General features: G+C 40.8%; 1 protein-coding gene across 13 annotated transcripts in view; it reads right to left on the bottom strand.

Annotated features, from left to right (window-relative positions):
- Positions 1-10875: 10875 nt before the first annotated feature.
- Positions 10876-16985, bottom strand: part of TNXB (tenascin XB) — a 589826-nt gene continuing 583716 nt past the window's right edge. For all 13 annotated transcript variants that reach the window (XM_069237235.1, XM_069237240.1, XM_069237242.1 and 10 more), the window contains one exon: positions 10876-11476. In XM_069237235.1, the coding sequence (XP_069093336.1) occupies positions 11378-11476 (99 nt within the window). In that variant the 3' untranslated portion in view covers positions 10876-11377. The remainder of the gene's footprint in view (positions 11477-16985) is intronic.

The raw sequence follows: 16985 nt of genomic DNA, 5'->3' as shown, positions 1-16985 counted from the left end.
ATTCAACTGTGAAAGCTTTATTGGCAAAAATGTATGTATCCACAAATCTGAAATTGCCAGATGCTTTACCTTTGGTTCTAATGAGCATGAGAAATACACCTGACAGGAAAACTGGACTTTCTCCCCACAAGATCTTGATGGGCAGAGCAATGGGATTGCCAGCTGTTCCTGCAAATGCACTTGTACACATAACTGATGAATTGGTGCTGGATTACTCCTAGGGTCTAGCTGATGTGGTTTGCTCTTTTTCTCACCATGAGGAAGCTACAGCCATGCCACCATCCCAAGACCAGTGTCACAGTCTTCTAGCTGGCGATTGGGTGGTGATCAAGAAGCAGGTGCAGAAGATTTGCTTGGAGCCTAGGTGGAAGAGACCTTACCAGATTATTCTGGGAATGATGACCGCTGTGAAGTGTGCTGGAGCTCTGAACAGGGTCCATGCCCAGCCATACTCGCAAAGTGTTGTATCCTCTGGAAGAAGATCCAGTGTTGCTGAGAGCACCAGCAGAAGTTGTACAGTCTCAAGAAGAACAAGTGACAAAAACAGAGCAAGAGACTGCAAAAGTAAAGACAGTGCAAACTGGTGAAGATCCAGGTAAACCTCTGAGAGATAAAATAGAGGACAGTCCTGATACTCCTCTATCAGCAAAATCAGAAGCGGATGTAGCAGGAGAGTCAAGCCTAAGGAGGACTCTCCCAGAAGCAGACAATTAGGAAAAAGAGGCAAAGCAGACCTCATTTCCTACAGAAGCTGAAAGTGGAGTTAAGTTGAATCAAAGTCATGCAGATGTGATTCCTCCTGAAGTAGCTAATGGTGCTGGTGAAACAAGTCACATTTCTGCTGAACCAAGAAGAATTGTAAGTCCAGTCCAGTCCAGTAAAAGGGAAGTAAGTGCAAATCGAAGATCAGAGAAAAAAGAATTGCATGTTGAAGATACTCAGGTCCTGAATGGGCAAACCTTGCAGCTGATGAATGGGAATACATTATTTCCCTTTGTTTTGACTGGGAGAATCCAGTTCTAAATTTTAGAACTTGAAATCACATTTAAACTGAATTTTGAAATCACATTGCCAATTGAACAAAAGAGACATTATTCACTGGAAGTAATAGTGATCAGCAGATTATGATCTATTAAGAGACTTTGAAACTGGTTAGACAACGCTGCTAAACAGATTTTTGACAACATTTTGGAGAAGCATGAAAGCTGCTGTAAATAATCACAAAGAAGACTGAAGATTATTTTTGATTTTTGTTTGGCTGCATAGTTAAATCTATTTTTCTATTTCTTTCTCTTTTTGATTTTTCACAGGCCATGGATACCAATCGCAGTTCCAAAAGAAACAATGGGTGTTGCAAGTGTATGTTTGTTGGATTGGCAGTTGTATGTATATTGTTAAGTTTGTTCTTGGTTGTAAGTATGAGTATTTCTGATAATGCTGAAATTAATTATATACATCCTCCAGAGGCTACTACACTTTCTAAATTATAAAAGTGTAATAGACATGAAAATTACTTACACTTAGGCAGTTCACAAGGTGATCTTTCTTCTGTTTTCTATCGCTTATTGTACGAATATGCTGAGACAGTGGATGTGAGATGTTATCTATGCACACAAATTCCTTCATCAGTGCTATCATAGCTTACCACTAACATATGGAATTAGTTGTAGTCTTCGATTAACAAGGCTTTATAATCAGGAATACATACAGTATTTCTATTCAAATGCTGACTTTTTTCCAGTTAACAAACATTTGAGTAGTATTGCTAAAGCTAGGAACATTGACATTGTAGGAGGTTTCTTTGAGCCTACACTAACATTTGGGACTGCCTATGTCCACAGTAACAACCTTAAATGTACACTTTCACCAGTTGAGAAAACTTTCATAGATCAAACTAATGATAGAAGAAAGGCAAAGGAGGAGAAAATAGAGAAGGATTTAGTGAAACACACTTACAAGAATGGCTATGCAAATAGTGTAACTATCACACAAGTGAAACTTGCTTTAGATTATCAGCATGTAAGAAAGCTATGTACATACAGACCACAATCCAGAACTGATACTAAGTTTGTGCGAACGATTGAGAGCAAACATGTATATCTATTCAAGAATACATGGGACTTTATGCTGAATGGATATCTGCGACTCCTGGGGTTTATTGCATCTGTGGGAAAAGTGCTAATTACCATCTCCCTAGAGGATGGTATGGGACTTGTTACCTGGGAGTTGTCTTTCCAAAGATTTATCATATTGACAATATAGACAAAACATATGCAATTTAAAGACCAAGCTCAAAAAGGGCAAGTTATTCGGAAATAGTAGGGGATATATTTTGAGCAACTATTTCTTCTATAGGAGTTGTTCTGAATGATGAAATTAGAAAGCTGTCTACCATTGTAGCTAATATGTTAACAGATTTTTTAGGAACCATAATTCTGATAGACACTAAAATGGCTGTGGTACGTTTGATGGTTCTTCAGAACCGTCTTGCGTTAAACATAATTTTAGCAAAAGAGGGCAGAGTCTGCCGGATGCTTAAAGCAAAACATTGTTGCACATTTATCCCTGATAACAGTAAAGGACTTAGAAATTTCGTTAAGAACTTAACAGACCTGAATTTAGAATTAAAAGATCTGAAAGAGCCAAGTGTGTGGGAAAATATAGGTAAAGGTTTTACTGAAGTGAAAAATTGGCTGAGAAACCTTGGTCATGGTGATGTGGGAATGATAATGAAACTATTATTAATACTGGTTATGTGTGTTATCTGCCTAATCGGATTTTACAAATTGTATAGATTTATACAAAGACAAAGGAGGGAAGAAATAAAAATGGAAAGATGAGAAGCAAATATTTTCCTGATTTGAGAAATTCTGAAACTTGGGAAAAACAAGAAATAGACATTTTAGACAAACTAAATTCTAAATTGTCTCATTAGTATTAATACAATTATTAATAAGTAGGGCCGGGGACCACGGAAGCACTGCCAACAGGCTGGCGGTGCTTCAATGCCCATTCTGACCGCGCCGTTAAAGCCGCGGTCAGAAAAGGGAATCTGTCAGTTTCCCGCCGGATTTCCCCTGCTTGGGCAGAACCTCCATGGCGGCGCTGAGATTCAGACCCCCTTCCCGCCATCCTGTTCCTGGCGGTTTTTACCGCCAGGAACAGGATGGCGGGAACGGGTGTTGTGGGGCCCCGTAAACATTTTCACTGTCTGCTTAGCAGACAGTGAAAATTGCGACGGGTGCAACTGCACCCATCGCACCCCTGCAACACCGCCGGCTCCATTCGGAGCCGGCTTCTGGGTTGCAGGGTCTTTCCCGCTGGGCCGGCGGGCGCTCCCTTGGGCGGAAAGCCAGAATGGCATCCGCGGTCTTCTGACGGTGGAGCGGCCATTTGGCGGTTACCGCATGGCGGGCGGTGACCGCCGCGGTCAGAATGACCGCCATAGTCATCAGAGGAGGGATTATTAGAGATCACACATTATTAATAACATTGTCACTAATATGCAATGTGAAATAACGTGTGTTTAAAGGCCTAACTGAAAATGTGTTAGAAAAAACATAAATGTGTGTCTTGGAAAGGTGATTGCGCTGGTGTCAGCCACAATGAAGTTCGATGTGAAAATAATAATGTCTAATGAAAATGTATTTTGTTTAATCATAATTAAATGTACTGACAAAAGAAGATTATTAACATGTATTTCAAAATTATTATGAAATGTTTTATTCTTCACGTTTAGCATTAGTTAAAAAGGCCCACGTTTTAGTAATTCTTCAGAAACCACGATGTTTAAATGTGTGCTAGCTTTGCAAAATAAGGTTTCTTTAAACATCCTGCTTGACTTGCACAGTGGAAATTTCTGTCCTGCTTTTACCGCTCGTGTTGTATATTTTCTTGAGATAAAAATGGTTAGTTTTTAACAATGGACCTGAGTGCTCAATGTCAAGTTTCATGTTGCATTCTAAAATTGTATTTAATCACGGAGCTGCTGACCGGAGACGAGAGAGGAGTGACAGCGTAAACCAATCCAAATATGCTCTATGAAGAAGAAATACACCTTAAGTGCAGATGAGGTTTTTTTGGCTGCTCACTAATCAACCTCATAGTCTTGTCCAATAGAGGCTTAGCAGTAACGTTTGGGGACTTTAATATAGCAAAGTGAAGCAAGTCAGTTCTGTTTGAGTTTCTGTTCCAGTTCAGTTCTGAGTTAGATGTTTTTCTGTCTTTGCCTATGATTCTATCAGTTCAATTAATCTAGGCCCAAACTTTACTGAACTGTTTCTCCATTTATATTTCTAATATTGATGCTGCCCATTGAAGACCATATGCTCCATTGAATAAGACATCACTGCCTGCTGATCCATTTAGGAAAGGTATAACAAATGTGCATTTGTCTTTCTTGCAGGTTTTTACCTTTAGAGAATCCAACTGCTTGTTTTGGTTAGCGCCATAGTTAGATGTTTTCCAAATTAATTTTTGTCTTAATTTTTGTCTTATTTTTATTTTTGCATGAAACCCACACATGCATTTCTAATTAGTGTATTAGCTATTGATGCCTGACCTAACATTTGATTTTAAATCAAATTGCAAGGATTTGTATCCCTGGTAAGATGTTGGAGTTGGAGAAAGAAAACGTAAGTGTCCCAAGTCCGTAGGAGAAGGTGTCTTTAATTGGAGGCAGAGTTTGCCTCAATACAGATAACGCGTTCTTCAAAATACAGCCAAAATGTGTTTTGTCACTCAGGTGACTTCATCAAGGCTGCAAGACAATGATATAAACAAACATATGAAACAATACCCATACTTAACGAAATACAGTTTGAGTAAAGCGGTAAACAATTGTTTATGTACAGAAAGGAAGGTTGCAAGCATAGTGCGACCCAAGTGAGCAGAGAAGCAAGAGGGTAGGCATGGCACGGTAAACAATCAGAAAGGACTCTGGTTGTTGTGAAAGAAAAAGTACACCCCAAGTGAAAAAAAAACCTAAGAGCTTATACAGAACAGCCATGGTCCAAGTGCTGGCAAGTGGGGAACGTGCTCCAGATTCGTAATATGTGCCCATATTGGTGCTAGAGCGTGCTTAAGAAGAGTGAAGATTGGTGAAAGTAAAAGAGTTACGAACACAATTCTACCTAGACCATCCGGCCAGCTAGGAAATGTTGGAGTGCCTGCAGTTAGGCTAGTACATATAGATCTGAAAAAATAAATACATATTGAGAATTGGCAGTAATTGGCCACCATGAAGTCTAAAAAATAAGTAAAAGTGGAAAAGATGTTATCCTTTGTACTACAATACCTGAAAAAGTCTGTTAATGGTAGTAACTCTAGAACATTGAGGTATGTGAAGTTCCAGTAGTGACTGTGAAGACTGAAAAGGCCCTGATAGGCCTCCAACCACAAAAACCTGCATGAAGGTGAGAAGGGAAGGGAAGCGAAATAATTTATCCAGCCTTGGGTGAGCAGAAACGAAAATGTTAATCTAATAGTAGCGAGTAATTTCCAAAACAGATGAAAACACGGACTAGTCCAGAAACTGCCCAATAATGGTAATAAATGCTCAAGGCAAACAAGTTAAGCAATGGGAAGTGCATGACCGCTGCTAAATGTAATAATAATTGCTCCAATTGGGAAGAACCTCTCAGTTTTAAAATGCAAAGATTGATTCCACACTGCAACCATAAACTGCAACCTAAGCCACATGGAGAGAAATATTTGTCCCTTGTGGCACGTTCATGACTAGTAACATTAAGAATGATCCCATCTGGACATTCCACCAAATCTGGATCTTGATAGCGAGTTCAAACCCAAATCCACTTTTTTACCAGTATTACCTCCAGACAACAACATTGATGTTTTTTACAAAGCAGTGAGTACAGAATTGTTTCACCTTGAGGACAAGTTCAAGGCTTGTGCACCCAGAGTAAACAGCAACCTCAACCATGGTGAACTCCTGGCCTTGCAGAGACTCTCTACGTGTACTGACATAGTCATCAGGGAGGCTGACAAAGGGGGTAATGTTGTGGTAATGAACAGATCTGATTATGTGTCTGAGATTAATAGACAACTTAGTGACAAACAGGCATACACACAGCTGCAGGATAACCCCCTGCCTGGGATCACCAATTTGTTAGAAAACAAATTGACACATTGGAAGAATTTGTGCCTCCTGTCAGATTTTGAATACAAATATCTATACAATGATATACCCAGGGCACCCTGCATATACATTTTATCCAAGGTCCAGAAATCAGAGATTTTTCCACCAGGTAGACCCATCATTTCTGGTATTGGATCACCAACTGAACACATCTCAGAATATATTGATTCTTTCCTTCAGCCTTTAGAACACAACTTACCCTCATACATACAGGACACCAGGGATCTGTTATGTCAACTGGAAGATATTGAATGGACAAAGGAGTGTATGTTTGTTAGCTTTGATGTAAGTTCTCTATACACTTCCATTCCCCTAGAGATGGGTTTAGAGATGCTCTCTGCGACTCTCGTGGATCGCGATGCCACACTTTACGAACATACCCTCATGCTTCTTAACTTAACACGACTGGTGCTTGAGAACAATGTATTCCTACATGAAGGAAGCTGGTACCAACAGCGCCAGGGGGTAGCTATGGGAGCCAACTTTTCTCTGTCATATGCCAATCTTTATATGGGACAATTTGAGAAGCTACACCTTTGGTCTAGATGCCCTACTCACATCACCCAACGCATCCTATATTGGGGGAGATATATTGATGATAAATTCGCTATCTGGACGGGCAGCAGCGAGGACCTTAGTGTACTCATAGACCACTAAAATTCTAATGAATTTAACCTCGTTTTTACACACAAAGTGGATGGTGCTCAAATTGAGTTTCTGGACCTACTTCTGTATATCACTGATAACAAGATTTCTTCCAGACTGTACAGGAAACCAACTGCATGCAACTCCATCCTACACGCACATAGTGCACATCCTTTATTACAAATAAAGGCTATCCCCTATGGGGAGATGATAAGAGCACGTTGCAATTGCAGTGATACTGGGATTTTCAAACAGGAGCTTGAGAACTTGGCACAACGTTTCTGAGATAGGGGCTATACAGAAGATCTCATTTCTTTGGCGAGCAGACGCATATCCTCCAAAGATCAGCACTCACTATTGATTAGAGGGTATAAAAAAGATTACACAGAGAGATCTAAGAAGAGGCCTGTTTATTTTGTTACTCAATACAGCCCTGCCAGCAGGACAGTATTACATATTCTCAAAAAGCACTGGCACTTGTTACTCTTGGACTCTAGTTTGAAAGACTACATTGGTGGTTCGCCAGCTATTACACATAGTAGGGGTCGTACCCTTAGGAATATTTTGTGCCCCAGTTTTCTTGCTCCTCCCATACAGGCACATCCATCATCTTGGATTCCTGGCAAACCGAAGGGTTTTTTCAAATGCGGTTGTTGTTTGTCTTGTCAAATAGCCCTTAATAAAACTGTGTCCTTTTCTTATAACACAAAGAACATCTACCACATCAAAGAGTTCATGAATTGTAACACTAGGTATACGGTTTATGGTGTCATTTGTGTGTGTGGTTTGATTTACGTGGGCAGCACTATTCGTCCACTGAAGGAACGTACTCAGGAACATGTTAGAGCTATCAGGAATCACAACACAACTTATTCCCTTGCAGTTCATTTCAATTCACAAAACGGGGAAAAAGATCTTCTCAACGTAAGATTTCATGGCATAACTCTGGTGTCCAACTCACCCAGATGGCGGGACAGAACAAAAGACCTTCGCAAATGTCGGGTGAAATGGATCCTGAAACTCGTGCAGTTGAATAGGGGCTGAACACTGACCGTGAATTACATGTTTTCCTTACATAACCCTTTTCCACTTGTAATGTCCTTCGTATTGCATCATTGTATAACACCTGATTCTCTTATTATTCTGTATTATTGAATGAACAGCTTTTTACTTGACTCATTCCTATGGCCCTTACTGGTGGGTACGTGTCCCATGACACACTGGATATTCTCCTATTGCAATTATTTGGTCCTTCTTTTTTTGACTACTGTACTTAAACTGATCCATACTGCATGTATTAACCATACTCTTTTTTGATTTATAATCCCATGTGAAGTATGTCTTTTGAAATTGTATACACATTCACACTTGTAGCATGTCATTTTTATTAACAAAATCTCTTTTGTTTGCTCTGATTCTACCTCTACTTTTCACACTATAACTATATTGTGACCTTCCTTTCACTGTCTGGGTCCTATACACTATTTTCAAATTCAAATTGTAATAGGTGTTACCAGGTAGCCTTTATTTCTGGCCTATGATCACTGCTGACATTGACCACATTATGGGTCTTTGAACCACTGGCATGACTCTCTCACCCTCCCCTTTACCCTTTTTATAACTTATTTCCTCTTTCATCACTTCAATATGGCCGCCGTCTTGCCCCACTAGTTCAAGAACATACACATTTCTTCAGTGCTTAGTCCTTTTTCAATTTTTATCGTCACCGACACACACGCCTATTTTGTGCCGCGCTCGTGTGATTTGCACCTTCGCCTTTGGACCGACCGGACGACTCGTTCCGTCTCCGCACGTTGACGCGGTAAGATCTTTGTCCTGTTTGTTCCTTACCCACTCAACGTTACGCATGGTACTCATCGCTTAGAACTGCGATGTCATTTGCAACTAATAACATGTATATAGACTAGCGTTTTAACGTGGACTCGGCATGTTTACTGATGCAGTGTGACCTTTTTTACGAGCCTCGGCATTCTTAATGTTACTAGTCATGAACGTGGCACAAGGGACAAATATTTCTCTCCATGTGGCTTAGGTCGCCGTTTATGGTTGCAATGTGGGATCAATCTTTGCGTTTTAAAACTGAGAGGATCTTCCCAATTGGAGCAATTATTATAACATTTAGCAGCGGTCACGCACTTCCCATTGCTTAACTTGTTTGCCCTGAGGATTTATTACCATTATTGGGCCGTTTCTGGACCAGTCCGTGTTTTCATCTGTTTTGGAAATTACTCGCTACTATTAGATTAACATTTTAGTTTCTGCTCACCCAAGGCTGGATAAATTATTTTGCTTCCCTTCCCTTCTCACCTCCATGCAGGTTTTTGTGGTTGGAGGCTTATCAGGGCCTTTTCAGTCTTCACAGTCACTACTGGAACTTCACGTACCTCAATGTTCTAGAGTTACTACCATTAACAGACTTTTCCAGGTATTGTAGTACCAAGGATAACATTTTTCCCACTTTTACTTATTTTTTAGACTTCACGGTGGCCAATTACTGCCAATTCTCAATTTGTATTTATTTTTTCAGATCTATATGTACTAGCCTAACTGCAGGCACTCCAACATTTCCTAGCTGGCCGGATGGTCTAGGTACAATTGTGTTCTTAACTCTTTTACTTTCACCAATCTTCACTCTTCTTAGGCACGCTCTAGCACCAATATGGGCACATATTACGAATCTGGAGCACGTTCCCCACTTGCCAGCACTTGGACCATGGCTGTTCTGTATAAGCTCTTAGGTTTTTTTTTCACTTGGGGTGTACTTTTACTTTCACAACAACCAGAGTCCTTTCTGATTGTTTACCGTGCCATGCCTACCCTCTTGCTTCTCTGCTCACTTGGGTCGCACTATGCTTGCAACCTTCCTTTCTGTACGTAAACAATTGTTTACTGCTTTACTCAAACTGTATTTCGTTAAGTATGGGCATCGTTACATACAAGTTTGTTTATATCATTGTCTTGCAGCCTTGATAAAGTCACTTGAGTGACGAAACACGTGTTGGCTGTATTTTGAAGAACAAGTTATCTGTATTGAGGCAAACTGTGCCTCCAATTAAAGGCACCTTCTCCTACGGACTTGGGACACTTAAACGTTCTTTCTCCAACTCCAACATCCTACCCGGGATGCAAATCCTTGCAATTTGATTGGACTATTCATCTGTGTGCTGTGGTCGCATTGTGTTTATTATTTTGAATATTGGATGATATTTTTGAATGTTTATCGGTTAACACTGCCTGATTGGATGTTCTCTCACTCCTCTCTGAGTCCAAAGATCCGAGTCGACCTCTAAGCGTAATAGCTGACTTACCCTATACGTGACACCTTATCATAAATAATTAAAATAATATTAAGTCTGTCACGTTCACAATGGCGAATATAATGTATAGATTTATTTTTCCATTAAAAGACTAGATGTGTGATTACTGTGGTTTTTTTCTTATATAGGTTTTATATTCCTTTATAGAAAGTTATTTTGGCTTAGGTATTTGAAGAAAAAACATGATGGAAGACCATGAACATTTGATGGAAATTCAAACAAAACAGGAAGAAAAAGGAGGAGATGCTGCATTTGTGGGAATGAGAGTTCTATTCATTGTGATGTTTCAGGGGTCTATATTGAAAGTTTTAAAGGGGCTGCTCAGGAGGAGTAAATAAAAGATTTATGCATAATGCTAACCTAAACAAATCATGATTCTTTATTCTGTTAACTTTTAAGAATCACAATTCTCTTGGGTCAAGTTTGTGCTACATAAAACTGCAAAAAAAAAACTATAATCATCACACATCCAAGAGACTCAATCAAAGCAGTAGTTTGATATTGTATACGTAAGTAGCCATGTTTGTGTATGTCCATCTGTTGTTATATATGTAAGCAGGTATGAATGCAGGGAATGCTGTACAGACGTCTATACCTCGGGCTGCAAGCCTACCTCTGTGTTTACCATATAACATGATTAACAAAGAACACATTTGTCAAGCACTCCAATCAGAAACATGCAAACATGTCCATGGGAAAACTGGAGGTTCAGTAGAAAAGTGTAGAAGCCAGATGTGTTTTCTGAATCCTGATGAGGTGATTTATTCCAACAGGGGGTTCAAAAACACAGGGGAGTAAGGTTTACAATATTGATAAATTTACAACAAGGTATTATAGTAAGACATGTACATGAACATGGAATACTCTGGAATTCAGGTTTCCTATAATAAAGCTGACTCGGTTTGTGAACCCAGAGGCAAAACTGTAAAACACACTTTTTTCTGGATTCCCACTTTTTCTCATCTTTGCTCTACTCACGCAGAGGAGCAATGGTTTCCCCATATCCCTCCATGCAGGATTTACTGTTGAGGCAGATTCATAGTCTCCTTCTCTCATTTTAAGGAATACGGTCGATGTTCCTTTGACAGGAGCGTTCTTAGTCTATGATGGGGTGAAGCTGCATTGCCCTCTTCACTGCTGTCTCCTTGCGCCACTCTGCAAGCGCTAGGAAATCTCCTGCGCTGTAGCACTAGTTCTATTTCATTTTCTTTTTCAAGGGCAGGCGATGGTGTGTGCTTTAGATCCTCCGCAGAGCCACAGAGTTCTTGGGTCTCATTTTCATCTCCGTAAAGGGAATGGAGAACTCAAAACCCTTCCAGGTGTACCAGTTGATACCCTAGAGGGGGAGAGAAGAGGGTAGAGAGAAAGGTGTGAAAAGGCGAGTGTGATGCAAGAAGAAAAGATCCAGAGTTGGGGGAGGAAACCAACAAAAATTGGAGTGAAGGGGATGAGGAGATAATTTGAAGATAGAGGGGGAATGTGAGAGCAGGGAGTGAATATAAGGGAGAAATGAGAAAGAAGGAAATGTGAGAGAATAGAATGGACAGTGTGCATATATTGGGAGACAAAGGGGATGTAAAAAGAAAGAAGAGATACAGAAAAAGCAGCACGGGATAGGGAGACGAATATGTAAAGGGAATGCAGAAAAATAATGATGATGTGTAAGAGAATGGAAACGGGGAGATGGAACGGAAGGGAGATTAGTAAAGCAGAGATGGTGAGAAAAGACAAATAGGAACAAAGAGTAGATTGTTTAGGAGTTGAAAGAATGGGAAAAAGTTTGAGGGGAGATGATAAAAGTAAAATGAGGACATGAAAGAGATAATGGAAGGGAAATGAGAATAAGAAAGGTGAGATTGATGTAGTGGAGGGAATAATCAGAAAGTGGGTGGAATAAGAAATTATTGGGAACGGGAAAGGAGATGAGGGGAAAAGGATCAAGGAGAAACAGAAGGGATTTAATGTGGTAATGATGAGGAGGATACGAGAAAGCAAAAGAAGTGAAAGAATGTTTGGGAGGGAGGAGTAAGTGAAACGGATACATAGGGAAACAATCCGTGAAGTAAACAGATAGAAGGAAAAGATGAAACAACAGTGAACAAAGGAGAGAGAACAAAAAAGGAAATTAATGAGGACACAATGATTTGCTAAACACAAGTCACCAGGAAGGGGATGCAGAAGAGGAACAGTAATTTCACCTACAGTCACCCTCTAGTTTCTTCACTTGCGCAAATCATAGCAGCATATCAAAACACCAAAGAAAAGTATTAGAAAATGTGAGTGTCCTTTGTAAACGTAAGATTTGTAAAAACAATTTTTAAGTGCCAAAGTGATGAGCAATTGGTGCCAACATAAGCTACACTGACCCGACCACATTCTTTGGTGATAATTTATGTCATTGCTTTTAGTGCCCTTATGGTTCAGGCACTGCTTTTGTTATTTTATACAGACAATTGTTCCATCATTCAAACTTCCAAAGAAGGGCTAGTATACCTTTTTCCCCCTTCATCTTGTAAAATCACAGCAGCACAGCGCCGGAAGTTTATAATTAAAACTATATCATTGTTATATAACATTTTAGACGTTTCCAGTTCAAATTAGTCATTAAAAATATACACTTTCCAAAGGTTTTAATTTCTATTTAATTCCATTACACAATCTATAATTTAAGGTCAATTGCCGCATTTTTTTTCTTGCCTGTAAACCTCATGTAAACCCTTTGCATCAGTTCTATTACTGCTGCCGCGCCGTGTCAAGACCTCTCCTGCCCGAGACGCACTGTGACACGGATGCGCACGCTCTCGCACATTTCAGGGTACGGCTCTGCGCACGCGCACTTTCTTCACTGAGCCTGCAGGTTGGCGGGAATCGTTGGCTAACTGTCGCTAGAATCGGGATGCGGCCGTGCGCATGCGCACTTTCGTAACTGCGCGTGCAGGCGGGAGTCGTCGTGTTTTAAGGTAAGCCAGATTTGTGCGTTTGTTTCTTTTATTGTGTTACTGAGTTGTCATTACAGTTAGATGTAGGTGCCTTACCATCGCAACCTACTTAACGCTTGTCAACATTCTGTGATTAAAATTAAGTAGGATATTTTAGGGTTTCGAACCCAAAAATTTGCGTATTGATTCCTTGACAGGAAATTACAATGCAGTGCCTTCAACTCGACCAGTGCGTTAACGAAAATTACTCCAAGTCACTTAAGGGTGACCAGGCGTCCCGGTTTTCAGAGGACTGTGTCAGTGTCCGACGCTTTTGTTCAATTTACATAAATGTCCCGGTATTTGGGGCAAAGGTCCGGTCAACCTGCGAACACTTTTCTTAATTTGATATACATGTCCTGGTTTTTGGGACAAAGGTCAGGTGAACCTGCGCATTAGAAAGTGAAAGGTATGCTCTCACAGGACAGCCTAGATATAAAAGGCTTTAGTCATACTTTTATGTCTGACCTGTCCCCTTTTTTTCTTCTCAAAATCTGGTCACCCTATCCAAGTCACATGTACCAGTTAAATTGTGTAAGACATGCCTGTCTGACCCAGGATGTACAGGACATTGCCATGGATGAGAGCTGCATAGCTGGCACGTTATATATTGCTTCTGTGTGATACTTCCAGGGCTTTAGTTTATTTTTGAGTGACATTCAGCTGCCAAATGTGTGACGCCTAGGAGTGGCACTTTCTTGTGAGTAAAACCAAGCATAGTAAAAGATAAACTAGTAACGCTAAAACGATCTTGAAACTCCCTGAAATGGAAGATCACTAACTTACTGCCCCAATTTAAAAAATAATGGCCTGCATATTCACAGTGCTTTCTGTTGCCGGCTGGGACCTCACAGCACTATAAATACATGTCACATTCTCCACTGCATCAACTAAGATTCAATTCTGCTTCTCTCTAATTAAGCACAAACACATTCACATACACAAACCCCAGAAGTGATTGCATTAAATAACTGAGGTTTCATAACATAGAAGAGTACATTTTCACTGGTTATTTCTTCTGCAATTACCTTTGCACATTATTTACACATGAAAAGTTTTTTATTAAAAATGAAGGGCCTGATTTAGAGTTTGGTGGATGGGGTTACACCGGCACAAATGTGACAGATATCCCGTCCGCCGTATTATAACTCCATAATATTCTATGGAAATCGTAATACGGCGGGCGGGATGGGATATTCGTCAACATTTGTGACAGAGTAACCCATCTGGCAAACTCCAGCTCAGGCCTTCAATCGCTTTGCACATTTTGCTGCATTTCATACTGTGTACAATACAGATTTGAAAAAATTACTTGCATACAGTGCTTTAAGTGGCAGGCTGGGACCTTGTGGCACTATACATACACGTTGGTATTCCCTACTGTGCCAGCCAGAATTGAATTCTGTTTGTCTCTAGTTACGCATGCACACGGACATCTGCAGTGATTGATTAACCATTGGACTGAGATAAAATCAGGCAAGTGTCCTTGCACTTATGCTGAGGCAATAGGGCAGTGTGGTTTTGTGAATAGAAATTAAGGTAAGGTAATACATTTCCAAGCATTTTGTTGAGAACATTCTCTGACTGTGACCAGATCTGTCCAGTTTTCCAAAGTAAAGGAGCAGTGTGCATTAAGTGTTAATTTGGCATGTGCTGTGAGCTGGCCCACCTCTGGGCCACTTGTTACTAATAGTAAGCCCTATCTTCCAGGCTCACAACAATACCAGAATGCACATTAGTCTTTTTAAAACGTTAATTAAAACTACAGGGAAAATCTGCAAAGAACAGAGAGCTTTGTAGCCAGCCAACCCTTGACTGTAGATCACGTAACACTGCACACCATTCCTCATGACATAATATTTCATATATAAAATTAAATAGAGAACATACTATAACACTAATTTTCTTCTAAGTCTATGTGGAATGGCGGATGTTATGAAGACAATAGTTTGTAATGGAGAATGTCGACACTTAAGTAATGTAAAACAGTGTATTTGCTACAGATTATTTAAACCCACTTGTCTTTCATTTTAAAGTGTGTGTGTGTGCTGTTATTTTAAATGCAGTTTAAATGAACTCTGCCCGCACCTCACACTTGGCACACTGAATATAGACTCACCTATGCCAGCCAGACATGACTGCCAGGATGGGTTGAGACAGCTGAAAGAATCTGTGATTTGAGGCCATCCTGGGGATCACCAGGATTCAGACTGGGGAAGGCCTATTCTTGGCCTTGGACACAGAGTTCAGAAGTATGCTTTAATATTGGCAAAATCATCTTATGACTACTGCCCAGCCCGCAAGCTTGAGCACCTGCAGGCCACAAACCACAGGGTTGCTCAACACATGACTAATAAGGCTCCAGCACCCTCTAGAATATTCCCCATAAAGGCTCATTCCCTCAGATTTTCTACTGCACATCGTGTGAAGGGAGTCTCCCTAAGCTCTGCTCAGTTTTTTCCTCTCAAGAAAGATTTTCTTCAGAAAAATGTCTGATTCTTCCAGAAAAGGCCTTTTCCCCCCTTGTAAGACCTGTGGCAAGAAAAGGGTACATGTGGATGACCCACATAAGGACTGCTTATATTGCTTACATCCTGAGCATCAGGTAAAGGATTGTAAAGTATGCTGCACCTTCTCTGCTAAGACCCTTAGAGACAGAGAAGGAAGACTGTTAATATGGTTGCAGGCTAAATCCTGTACTTCTGGTGAGGAGAGTGATTCAGTAAGGCCTCATAAAAGGTCCAGATCTGCGGACCCAGGGTAGCCTGAAAAATCCAGAAAATACCACAAGAAGCACCATAAGGAGACAGACAAGGACATTCAAAGCTCAATTTCATCTGAGCCATCCTCTCCTCATCGCAAAAAGGAGCCCAGTCACCGTTCTCCTTCATCAGAGCCTTCCACTTCTAGAAAGATGTCTCTTAAATTCAAGTCGACGACAACACTACTGTGGACGATAGCGAAGATGACACTACCGTCGAAGACGGTTTCCACAACTACCGTCTCCACCGTCTCGTTGACGAGACCATCATCGACTGAACATGTCGACGTCTGTGGTAAAGGCTCCCATTATTTCTGTTAGAGTCGCAGATAAGTCACATTCCTCGTTGGAGCCGTCAACGAAAGTGGCTCTAGAAAAGACCTTGTTGTTGAAAGGTAAGTCGACGAGAACATCAACGACAAGGGCACCGTCATCGATACCATCGTTGACGAGAGCATCCTCGTTGATGCCATCGTCGACAAGAGTACTGTTGACAATATCACCGTCGACAACACCACCGTCGACGAGACTGTTGATGAAAAAATCGTTGACAGAGCCAATTTCGATGACGGGACCATCGTCGTCGACACCATAGTCGATGCCACTTGTTACTATGACTCAGGGCAGCGTGATCCCCATTTCCTCTGGATCACCCGACCTTCACGCTACAGTGAAAATGACCACAATGTCTAAGTCTACTGGTTATCCGGCAGATAGATCGCCTAGTAAGGTAACAACCTTACTTCCTAGTCAACTGCTAGACTGGGAAGAATCAGATGAAGGACCCTTTGGTGACGTGCACAGTCCATCCCAGTTGCATGTCAAGTATCAGGAAGAGGAAGATGAGGATGAATACGAGCAACAGTACCGATCTTATTATTCTCATCAGAGACAATATTATGAGCCTTTACAGCAGCCAGGAGACACTGTCCAAATGCCTTCTTCTCGGATTCAAAATTTGAAGTCTATGTTGCAAGACTATAAGCAAAGGTTCCCAACTGCAGCTGAGACGCAGCCGCCTCTCGCTTCTTCTCCTGTTACACCAAGAAGTATACCTCCACCTCCAGCCACTCCCAGGCTTACAATACAGTCTACAATAGCCGCTC

Source organism: Pleurodeles waltl, chromosome 6 (assembly GCF_031143425.1).
Source record: "Pleurodeles waltl isolate 20211129_DDA chromosome 6, aPleWal1.hap1.20221129, whole genome shotgun sequence".
In the NCBI taxonomy this organism is placed as follows: Eukaryota; Metazoa; Chordata; class Amphibia; order Caudata; family Salamandridae; genus Pleurodeles; species Pleurodeles waltl.
The sequence above is the reverse complement of the archived record's forward strand: the minus strand, read 5'-3'. Positions and strand labels throughout refer to the sequence as shown.